At 35.7% G+C, this 11,741-nt stretch overlaps 1 protein-coding gene across 1 annotated transcript in view; it reads left to right on the top strand.

The window, feature by feature from the left end:
• Positions 1-4,044: 4,044 nt before the first annotated feature.
• The window catches only part of LOC122532187 (uncharacterized serine-rich protein C215.13), a 64,474-nt gene continuing 56,777 nt past the window's right edge, over positions 4,045-11,741 (top strand). The window contains exon 1 of the mRNA XM_043660738.1: positions 4,045-4,574. Within this exon, the coding sequence (XP_043516673.1) occupies positions 4,518-4,574 (57 nt within the window). The 5' untranslated portion in view covers positions 4,045-4,517. The remainder of the gene's footprint in view (positions 4,575-11,741) is intronic.

Raw genomic sequence — 11,741 nt, 5'->3', positions numbered from 1 at the left:
GCAGGTAATGACGTACAATCGCGCTGCGGTGTTCCTTAGGCAATTACATTTCATTTTTAACGTTATCGTACCGACGACAAAGTTCCACGAGGTTGCGCGTTCTCTCAATTAAACGTTCGATCGATCCTCGACGGATCGTCCGCCAAATTGACTCGTTAAATTTCGAACCACTCACGCGATAAATCCGCGGCAATTCACCCATTTGCATCATAAGAGGAAGACTGAATAATAACGCCCTTATTGAATTACCATTTTTTCTTTTATCGTACTTGACCTCTTGCGCTGGAATATTTGTCTCAAAATTGCAATATTTTCTCAGTTTTAAGTGAAATTGAAATATAACCCAGGCGAAACAAATGATAAATTTATTACTCACTAGTAATTTCTATTTAGTGATATATAATTATCCATATAAATATCCAGCGATGAATTCAGAAAGAGGACGAATTATTGTATATATACGGTTTGGTCACTCGTTATGGTCCGCAATCAGTTACCAGCGTAAGAGATCAAGTAGGAAATTTTCAGAAAGTAGCAAAAAAAAAAAAAAAAAATGTATTTTAAGGACTTGCACATGTCGTGTGTCGATACATAAAAGTTCAGCGTTTCGTAATAAAAAAAAATAGAAACAAAAATCATGAGAAGGAAGTATTATTACATACATATATGTTACTTGTATATTATTGGAATAACGATAAGAATTTAGACTTCACAGTTGTCACACTGACAAATTGTTTCTCTTTTTCTCTACTGAGATGGACAAACGATGAACATAACATCTTTTGACCTTCTCTTGATAAAATTGTTTTCATCGCTATTGGAAAATATCCAGTAAACCTTGATAATTTTGTAACTTTTCCTGTTTTCTTTCGTATTTTTAGCTTCTCTTTTTAATATTGTTTTCAATAATTTGTTTGAAGACGTGAAACGTTCTGTCTTTTTGAATAGTTTTGAAAATAATACAACTCGTTCGAAAGGATCGTGTCAGAGCAACAAAAAGAAATATTTTTACGTGCCTTCTGTGTCATCGCATAGTATGGAATTTGCTTCGAATTTGACCATCTTCCTCATCGTAATTCAAAACAACAGTAACTTTCGTTGATCTTCTAATTTTGTTTCCCCCTTGTCAGCAAACTCAAGACAACATAACATCCTTTTTATCCTCCCACTTTATGGCTGACATGTTTTCACTCTGCAGCTTCTCTCGGTTTCAATTCTGTTCCTTTGTACAGCTTTAGTCTATTTTCTATTTACTCTCATTGTGAAAAATATATACGTATGCTCTGGCGATGCTGGACCAGGAAAATTATGTGTGTATATATATATATATATTGAGTTAATCGGTTAACTTAACCGCAGTAAAGACACGCGGACAACAAAAAACGAGAAAAAAGACCCGCGGAAAAACTTGGCCGAGCGTTTCGCGGGCAATTTACTCGCCGGACGACGAAAGGCCGTGAAAGATAGCAGAAAAATGGGAGCACATTAAGGGCACGTGGGCGATGTATCGAGAAGGCGGAGCGAAGCGAAGCAAGTCTGTACTTTTATAGAGCATCGTCGTCTGCGACAGATCGCCGATCGCCTTGAGCTCTTGGCAACGATCACCGTCCATCTAATTAAGGTGTTTTCGTGGAGAAAACCCAGACATCACGGAGGTCGGAGCCTCGTGCGTGAGGATCTAGCCAGGCGATGCTCGCCTTTGATCAACACTAGTACCACTCGACTACTGGACAAACATAAAATTACCATTCTTCCCGAGACGTTGAAAGTGAAACAAGTGGAAAAGCTTCGTGACAACAACAACAACTTGGACAAACTTTCTTCTATATATTTTACAAAAAGAAATCACGCGAACTTTCTAAAAATACACTGTGTTTTTATTTAGAAAGTTTCTAACGAAAATTATAAATTGGTCGCTTTCTAGCGCTAACAATTGAATAGTTCTTGCGTTAATTACTGACTGCTCAAAATTTCCATCAGAGACATAAAATTGGGAAAAATAGAGAAGCTTCGTGGTGACAATAACTTTCATCTATTAATTTTACAAAAACATTATTTAAATCTCCAAAAATGCACTGTTTCGTATTTACAACAATTTCAAACGAAAATTATAAATTGGTCATTTTAACCACTCGTCAATTACCGACGACTAAAGCATAAAATTCAGAAAAATTAAAATGAAAAAGATAGAAAAGTTTCACGATAACAATAACTTGCACAAACTTATCTATATTTTACAAAAAAAAAATAAAAATCGTACAAGTCTCTAAAAATTCGCTGTTTCGTATCTACAAAATTTCCAACGAAAATTATAAATTGGTCGTTTTAACCGCCCGTAATGTTAATATTTCTTGCGTCGATTAAAATTCAGAAAAATTAAAATGAAAAAGATAGAAAAGTTTCACGATAACAATAACTTGCACAAACTTATCTATATTTTACAAAAAAAAAATAAAAATCGTACAAGTCTCTAAAAATTCGCTGTTTCGTATCTACAAAATTTCCAACGAAAATTATAAATTGGTCGTTTTAACCGCCCGTAATGTTAATATTTCTTGCGTCGATTAAAATTCAGAAAAATTAAAATGAAAAAGATAGAAAAGTTTCACGATAACAATAACTTGCACAAACTTATCTATATTTTACAAAAACAAAAAAAAAAAAAAAGACAAAAATCGTATAAGTGTCTAAAAATGCGCTATTTCGTGTCTACAAAATTTCCAACGAAAATTATAAATTGACCACTTTGGTAATTCTCAGTGGTAGCGTTAATATTTATGAATAATTCTAATTAATTACTGTCAGTCGCCAAAGAGCTCCCAACCTTCGATCGTTCTATTGCAACAGTTTAGCTGTCGGGTAGCTGAATTAGCTGGCGTTTTAGAAGAATTGGATCTAAAAAAAAAAAAAAAAAAAAGGGAAAAAGAAAATGAGAACAATATCGTACGTTTCTTTCTTCTCTGCAGAGAGGAGAAACTCCCCAGGGATGATTAAAAATAATTCGAAGGATACATTCCGCGCGTTTACGGCTGACATTGCCAGGACACAGTAAAATATAGCGTTATAAATTGCGCGAATGTGCATTCTTTGACTGCACAAATAACGAGCGTTAAACTTCGGTGACCGGACGTTGCTCGGTCGCGAGTGTTAATTGATAACTCTGGCTTCTGTTTCGCTCAGTTAGGAATTGAAGGTGGCTAAGGTGTGTGTATTCTCGAGGTGTATTTCGACGATTCATCAACGTCGCAGATTAGAACTAGATAAATTAAAACGTCGTTTCACGATACTTTCAGCGGCAACAACAAATTTAGCCAGATGGTGAATATCACGGTCACAGCTTCAACTTCGTAGAAAGCGTGAACTAGTTGCTTTGGAGAAAGAAGAAAAGAAAAGAAAAGATGGTATGCTCGATTCGTTGGCGAGGAAGTGACCGGAAGGCACTCTTGCTGCGTGATCCTAGAAGAAACAGCTCCGCGACGTTTCACGATCGCGAGCGTGGGACGTCGCGAGGACTCGATCGTAAGTTTCGATCTTTCCTCGGCAAATACCCGGTAAACACCGATCGAAAATGAAAACCGAGAAATTTACGTACGCGGAACACGACTCGACCGTTTAACGCTAATAAATTCAGGGGACGACGCGAGCTCGCTTTCGACGATTTGCCAAATTTCGCGATTACGTTCGCGATTACGATCGACTTGCACTGACGTACTGTCGATTGCAAAAAACTGTCCTAAAAACTGTCTGAAGAAAGAGAGACGAAACATTTCCGAAATTTCTCCAATTTCCATGGTTGCTTGGTCGATACGAAAGTGACACGTATCAGCGGATGCTGTCGAAAGACAGAGAGAGAGAGAGAGAGAGAGAGAGAGAGAGAGAGAATGGAGACGTGTGATTCGTCAGCGATGACGTTCCGGTTTAGCCGAGGTAAATCGCAGACACAGGGAAGCACACGGTGGCTGGAGGTTGAGAATCGCGTGTTAGAGAGAGGGTAGAGAGGCGAGTAGAGGCGATCGGCTCTCTCGGATCAGCTGTGAGAGCGGCGTGGCGCCGTGTGCCGCGGCTCTGACCCGCTGTCAGTTGCCCGAGCCCTGTGCTACGGTTAGGACCGTGCAATCGTCACCTTTTAACGAGCACGAGACAGCCTATCTACTCGAGAAACGACATTCGGCTCTGTCACGGTCCACGTTTGCCGATCGCCTCGCCTCCCCCCACCGTTGAGGAAAACATTCGCGAACATCGGATCAACAGGATCAACCGAACTTGGTTGGTCGATCCACCAACGTGTACCTTCCAGTACGATCGATCTCAACGTGCAACGTGGAGCCGAGGTTGCATTTCGATCGTAGATCGTTGGAGATCGCGAGGAGAGGAGATCAAGGGAGCTGCTGTAGATCGTGGTGGTTTTTGTGGTGGAGAAGTGATTCCGAGGTTGGTCCGAGAGAGAAGCTCGCCGCTCATGCTTCGCTGACAAGTCTCAGGATGTTCTGGTAGAGGTGGTCCGATCAGGCGGTGAAATGGCGTGCGGAATATCGTTCGAAGCGACTGCCACCAGCACGGTACTTTTCCTCCTGGTGAGTACCAATTCTCCATGCATTTTCGTTCGCCATTTGTTGAAATAATACTAAATAATACTAAAATAATAATAGGGCTCGCCGCGCCCTGCCACTTTCACTTTTTCACGCGAGGCCCTGCGCCTCACGGGACGCACATACGCGCATCGTTCCCGAAGCGTGGCATTTTTCGTTGTTTATGGAGAAACGAGGTTCGCAGACGCTCGCGAGGAAGAAGCGCGCTCGCTCGGCGAAATCGAGGAGGCGAGTTTATCGGCATTAAATCATATCGGCGTTCGCGATGCTTTTGTTTACGTGGTTGCTCGAGGTAGCAAGACATCGCAACGTGAATTATTTTTACGAGCGGCTCTTTCGCCTCGTTCGCTCGTGGTCACTTCGTAGCAGACGTGAATATCGCCACGTACTTTCCAGATCCATTGTTTGGCAACAGTAACATTCACCGGTGAACCCGCTGGAATTCAAACTTGATCGTACTCTTTGCCTCGGACGCACACGATCATTTCTCGTGCTATCTCGTCCCGTATTTCCAGACCTTTTTTTGCTTGTGTTGATCTACAAGTTTTTTTATTCGTAATGATCTTAATCTCGAAAGCATTTGGTACATTTTCACAATTTGCTTTATTGGCGAATTCTATTGGTTGTTTAGTTGGTACTGATTGTGAGTAATGTCTGATACTGTACGAGTATTTCAACTTATTTTCTCTACGTATATTTTAATAAAGATATTGATCTAGAAATTTTGTCGTAATCTTGATCTTGAAAGCATCTAATACGGTTTTCTCAATTTTTATTTTAGTGATCCACTGAATCTACTTGTTTAATTGATACTGAGTATCTCTTAAATGTTGAAATGAGTATTTCATTTTATTTCTCTACGGCTCATGTATATTTTAATAAAGATATTGATCTATAAATTTTCTACTCACAATGATCTTAATTTTGAAAGCAATTTAGTATTACATTTTCTTAATTTGTTTAGTGATCTACTGGTTGTTTAATTGGTACTGAGTAGTATCTATTAAATGCTCTATGGGTATTTCAATTTATTTCTCTACAGCTCATGTATATTTTAATAAAGATATTGATCTATAAATTTTCTACTCACAATGATCTTAATTTTGAAAGCAATTTAATATTACATTTTCTTAATTTGTTTAGTGATCTACTGGTTGTTTAATTGGTACTGAGTAGTATCTATTAAATGCTCTATGGGTATTTCAATTTATTTCTCTACGGTTTATACATATTTTAATAAAGATATTGACCTACAAATTTTGTATTCACGGTGATCTATTGGTACTGAGTAGTATCTACTCTCTAATTTCATTGTAATTAATTGCACATTAGATGAACGTACAATTATATATATTTATTTATCATTATTTATCAAATATTTCTTGATCGTTTGGTAAAAAATGGACCAAACGTCCATTTCTTCGTGAAACTGAGTTTCTTCGGTTATCAATGAACTCCGGGGGATACTTAAGGAAACGAACATTAATTGGAGCCACATACATTAAGGCAAATTATGTTTAATATCACTCCCTGTATTATCGAGTTGCGTTTACTAAAAGCTGGTATTTACGATTTCCTGATGCTTCGAGAGTCTCGTTTCCATAATTCACGAAATATTTAACACGCGTCGCTGAACTACATTGCTATGCAAGTTACATAAAAATCAACGGCAGCTTATATCAAAGAACATTTCGCTCGTTTCACAAACCACATTCGCGTTAAATGGCTCTAAATTACGTGACGGGCGTAAAATGTCACGAATTCGCCAGCGTTCAACCTTTGTTACATCCTCGACGCGATCCGTCATACGCTTTCTGAAACACCACCCTTTACATCACAAACCGTGACATTTCGACCGGCGATTTCGTCAACGTTGTTACACGTTTGACAACGTTTCACCTAATTTTCAGAGAATTAAACGTATTTAATTTCTTACGCTGGAACGACGTGCTATGCAAATTGCAACGTTTTCTCAGTTTTAAGTATATCTAAGTATACTTAATATACTTAATACTCAATATTCAAAACAAGTGACAAGTTTATTATATTTAAGTATACTTAATATTTATGTTTAGTATATTTAAGTATACTTAATATTTATGTATATTTAAGTATACTTAATATACGTAATACTTAATACTCAAAACAAGTGACAAGTTTATTAATTCTTAATCATTTCTATCCAGTGATGTCGTACCGACGAGTTCAAAAGAAAAAGAAAGCGACGAATCATTGTATACGGCTTGGTCACTCGTTATGGTCCGCGAATCAGTTGCCAGCGCAAGGGGTTAAAAATAAATGTACAGACTCACACACACACACATACATACACACCAGGAACTTCTGTATGATAATTCAGTCAAGTATATATTCTGTTCCTACAATTAATGAAAATATTACACTTCGCAATGCTTCTATCGTTAACAAACCAACATACGTTCTCGCGTTAATGACGTGCAAATCGCACCTGTTGATCCTGATATTTACAATCATCCCCAAGTTACAATGGACTTTCACAAGAACGTCTATTGTTGAATCCTGCGATCGTTAATCATTCTGCTGTCGGATCCGAATGCTAATAACATTTACAATGGTGGAGAGCATTGGCGCGAGTTGGAATAATTATCCGAACAATTAATCTTAATCTGAACTTCCAAATAGGAACGTTTGGAAATCCGTGTAAAAAAAAAAAAAAATAGAAAAATTCTTAGTCGTAGAACTGTATTCACAAATTGATACCAAACTAAATTGGACGTTCGACGTCTGTATTCGAGCTGACGTCTGTAAAGTCTTTGAGACGTTTGCAGGTTAATGCATATGTAAGGACATAAAAACATATTTCCCTACAAGAATGTAAAGAGAGGATATAAAAAGATATTTTTCTACCAGAACAATGATGACCCGCGCAGGCTTTTTAAATGACCCACGCGTTGATTTTTATAAACTTATCATCATATATATAAAAGAATTTTAATTATTTTCCGAACCCCTCTTTTCAAAAAATGTTCAGAAAATTACAAGTGTTCGGTTAGAGCTTAAACGTGAGGAACAAATGTATAATTGTGTTTTATGAAGGATTTACGACTTGGTTATGTATACATATAGGTATTTCAAGTCTTAAATGTTATACGAGTTAGTTGTGTCCAAAAAATTTTATATTACGATTAAACAGATGTAATAAATACTAGAAAAAACACACTAGATCCCATTCTCAGAATGGGTAGCTTTGCTAGTTTTTTTATATAATAAAAGAGAGAACAGACAATAAAAAATATTAAGAAATAAAGTATATATATATATATATATATCTAATGTATATTGCAGGAGTGACTGGGCACGATGCCCTTTTGTATCAATTTTTCGACGTCGACATTTATTTTTCGCTCTTCACTTGCAAAAGTAAAAGTTGTAATACAAAAAGGAAACGTAAACTTTTTAGAGGATTATAAAAGTGAGAACCAAAAAAAAAGTAGTTTTTAACCATTCTCCACTGACCTAGTGACCCACGAGCTAGTACTAAGAAAAATAATGAACAAAATTTGACCTACTTCTCAAATAGGTTCGCCGTCACTGTGCTAGAGCATCCTATGTGCCAAGTTACCTACTTCCATGAAAAATAAATATCATTCTCTGATCATGTCGGATTTCATTTAATTCCGTGTGTCAAGGAAATACTAACAATAAGAGAGTACTCGTACCGCTTTTTCGCCAAGTTCCTCGATTCAATCACCTCTTTAAAAGAAGAGAAAAAGTTGCCCGACACGCGGATCGCAACCTACCCCACGACGACACACTTAGCCACTCGATCCAGCGGCTCGAAACCGATCCGACTCGATCGCTCGGCGACCACTCAAAAAGTCATTATCACGAACCCGTTAACATTAACCTTCACGCGGCTCGAGCGTGGACAGTCGCGCTCCCAAGAACGCGCCTCCTCCTCGCACGTAAACCGCGTGTTAAATCACGTTTCACCGCTTGGTTTCATCAACCAAGTTGCCGCGTCCTGTTTGAACAAACGTTCGAAAAACGCCGCGTGTTACGATTTGTTTTCTTGTCTGCTTCCGTTATCCAGTCAACAGACTAGAACTACGGTTGAAACGTTAAATGTTTTCGTGAGAAAATAAAGAAACCTTGTGATACGAAGTTTGATTTGTACGTTTGACGAGAAATTATCTTTAAAAATCTTTAAAAACAAAATATCAGACGATGAATTGGTCATTTTGACCACTTTAGTGTCTTCTTAGGGAGTATGAAATGAAAAAAGTGTTTAAAAAATACGTTGTTTCACGTCTCACAAATATTATAAAAATTGGTCATTTCGACCATATTAATTTTAGTGTCTTCCTAGGATAGTATGAAATGATACAGTTTAAAACAGAGATGAGACATTTTATCTCAAATTATTCCGCCACTATGATTCTGACGACGTCTCCGGCCTTAGTTTAGATTCGACGATCGTGGCAGAGATATGGTTCTGACAAGCACGAAAAGAAGATTGTAATGTTTGTTGCGAAGAAGAATATACGAAGCAATCTATTACACTTTTATTGCGACACTTGTCCTGATAAAGCGAGAATGAATCTTGGTGAATTCTCATATATAAATTATCATACAAAAAAAAAAAGAGAAAATCACAGAATATTACGAAGTTAATATTAATGCTACAAAGTTACTACTTAATATTACAAAGTTATATCGTTAAAGATTGCAAATATAAATAAAATATTTAAAAAGTTTGTGTTTAAATATAAATACAAATTTAAAAAGAATAAAGAAATTAATAAAACATACAACATTTAATATAAAGTAATAAAATAAAATAAATAAAATATTTAAAAGGTTGTTTATAATTATATTAAAATTATAAATATTACGAAGTTAATATTAAGTTACAAAGTTACTACTTAATATTACAAAGTTATATCGTTAAAGGTTGCAAATATAAACAAAATATTTAAAAAGTTTGTGTTTAAATATAAATACAAATTTAAAAAGAATAAAAAAATTAATAAAACATACAACATTTAATATAAAGTAATAAAATAAAAATAAATAAAAATAACAAAATATTTAGAAGGTTGTTTATAATTATATTAAAATTATAAATATTACGAAGTTAATATTAATGCTACAAAGTTACTACTTAATATTACAAAGTTATATCGTTAAATGTTGCAAATATAAATAAAATATTTAAAAAGTTTGTGTTTAAATATAAATACAAATTTAAAAAGAATAAAAAAATTAATAAAACATACAACATTTAATATAAAGTAATAAAATAAAATAAATAAAATATTTAAAAGATTGTTTATAATTATATTAAACTGATATAATATTCAACTGATGCTTTTGTACATTAGTTTGTGCGTAAAATCATTTTATGTCAGCCGTAAAGCTGACCCTCGCTCACGGTTAGCCATTTCTTTTCGGTAAAAGTTTATTTTATGTAGCTCAGCATCGGTGAATCTAACCTAAAGGTCGATATTTCAACGAGCGTGGAGGGGGGGGAGGCCTTAAGATACATGTCAGATGCGCGCGACACAAATCGTCTCGAGTTGCCACTAACTTTCATCCAACCGAAAAAAAAAAAAAAATCACCAAGTGCAAAGGGTTGAAGAGCCCCTTTTAAAGAGTTCCGTCAGTCGTCTCTTCTGGCGAAACGATTCCATTCCAACGCGAGCGAGAGCCTCTAGTGGCATTCAGACACAGCGTGGCGCACGCTGGTCGGTACTGCGCGCGGCTAGAGTCAAGGACACAGGCGTTATCTCGCCGGTGATTGCTATACTTGACGCGGGACACACGGCGAACGGGACGATCGTGCCTACAACGGAGTTCGCGTGCAAATGCACACGCTGCTCGTCGGTGAGCGCTGCCTTGCGTTATGCAAGCTGCTGGAATGTTAAGCTGCCGCGGTTCCTTCGGAAGATTACGCTTCGATGATTCGTCTTATGCAATGGGAGCGTTTGAAACCAGTCGAGACGTTTCGTGACGAAAGCGTCAAAATCTGGGACCCGACAGACGGGTCCCGTTCGCAATCAGTGTCGTTTGATCCATCGACTCGACGTTTCGTTTTCAACCAGTCGACACCGCTGAATTCTCCCTCGATCCAGTTGTCCAGTTGATTGGGAAAATTTCTAAACAAATGATTGCAGAGAGAAGTTATTGAAGGAAAGTTTTAAAGTTTTTTAAAAAAAGATTTGAAGTGGAATTGTTATTATTATATATATGTAAATAATATAAAATAGAATTATACGTCATTATATAAGTAGAATTAATAAATTATTATGTAAGAAATAAGAGAATTCACATCGCCGAATATTATTCTTCATCGAGGGAATTTCCATTGATTGCAGATGGAAACGTTGTTGAAGAAAAATTTGTATAGTTTGTACAGTTGCGGGATTTAAAGTTATTATTCAAGTAATAAATTATTATTTGAGAAACAATGGAATTCACATTGATGAATTCTACTTGTCTAGTTGATCGCGTTGATCGAGAGGATTTCTAATGGTAGCAGAGAGAAGTATTATTGAAGGAAAATTCGTATAGTTTGGAGAATTTAACTTAGCTTTCATTACGAGCGCCGATATCTATTGACGTATTCTTTTCTTTTTTTTTTTTTGAATAATCACACATTATAAATACACTTTAGCCATGAAGACGAGTGTTTTCTATTTTTTTTTATACGACAGTAAAATATTTATTACGATAAGAGATTGTTGTAATAAAAAATCTTTCTTAACACTAGAACTAGCGGTGATGAAAATATAAAATTTCCCACAGAGATGTTAAAGTAAAAAAAATAGGAAACTGTTATAAATAATTGTTATAATATTATTATATTCTACATAATATTATGAAGTACACAAACTTTTATTTATACTTTTTACGAAGAATCATTTAAATCTTTAAAAATACACTGCTTCACATCTATAAATTGTCCAACGAAAATTATTACATTTAATTGGTCATTTTGATCATTTTGGTAGTTCTAGTTAATTAATTTGACTAGAATTATAATTGTTAATCTTAAATATTTTAAAGAATTAAAAAAATTTTTTAAATAATTATATATATATATTATAATATTTAAATTTACAAATTTAGTTATTAAAAAGTAAATAATAAATTATAAAATTTTTTCAATAA

Source organism: Frieseomelitta varia, unplaced genomic scaffold (assembly GCF_011392965.1).
Source record: "Frieseomelitta varia isolate USP_RPSP 00005682 unplaced genomic scaffold, Fvar_1.2 scaffold_441, whole genome shotgun sequence".
NCBI lineage: Eukaryota > Metazoa > Arthropoda > Insecta > Hymenoptera > Apidae > Frieseomelitta > Frieseomelitta varia.
Note: the sequence above shows the minus strand (reverse complement) of the source record. Positions and strands in the feature narration are given on the sequence as shown.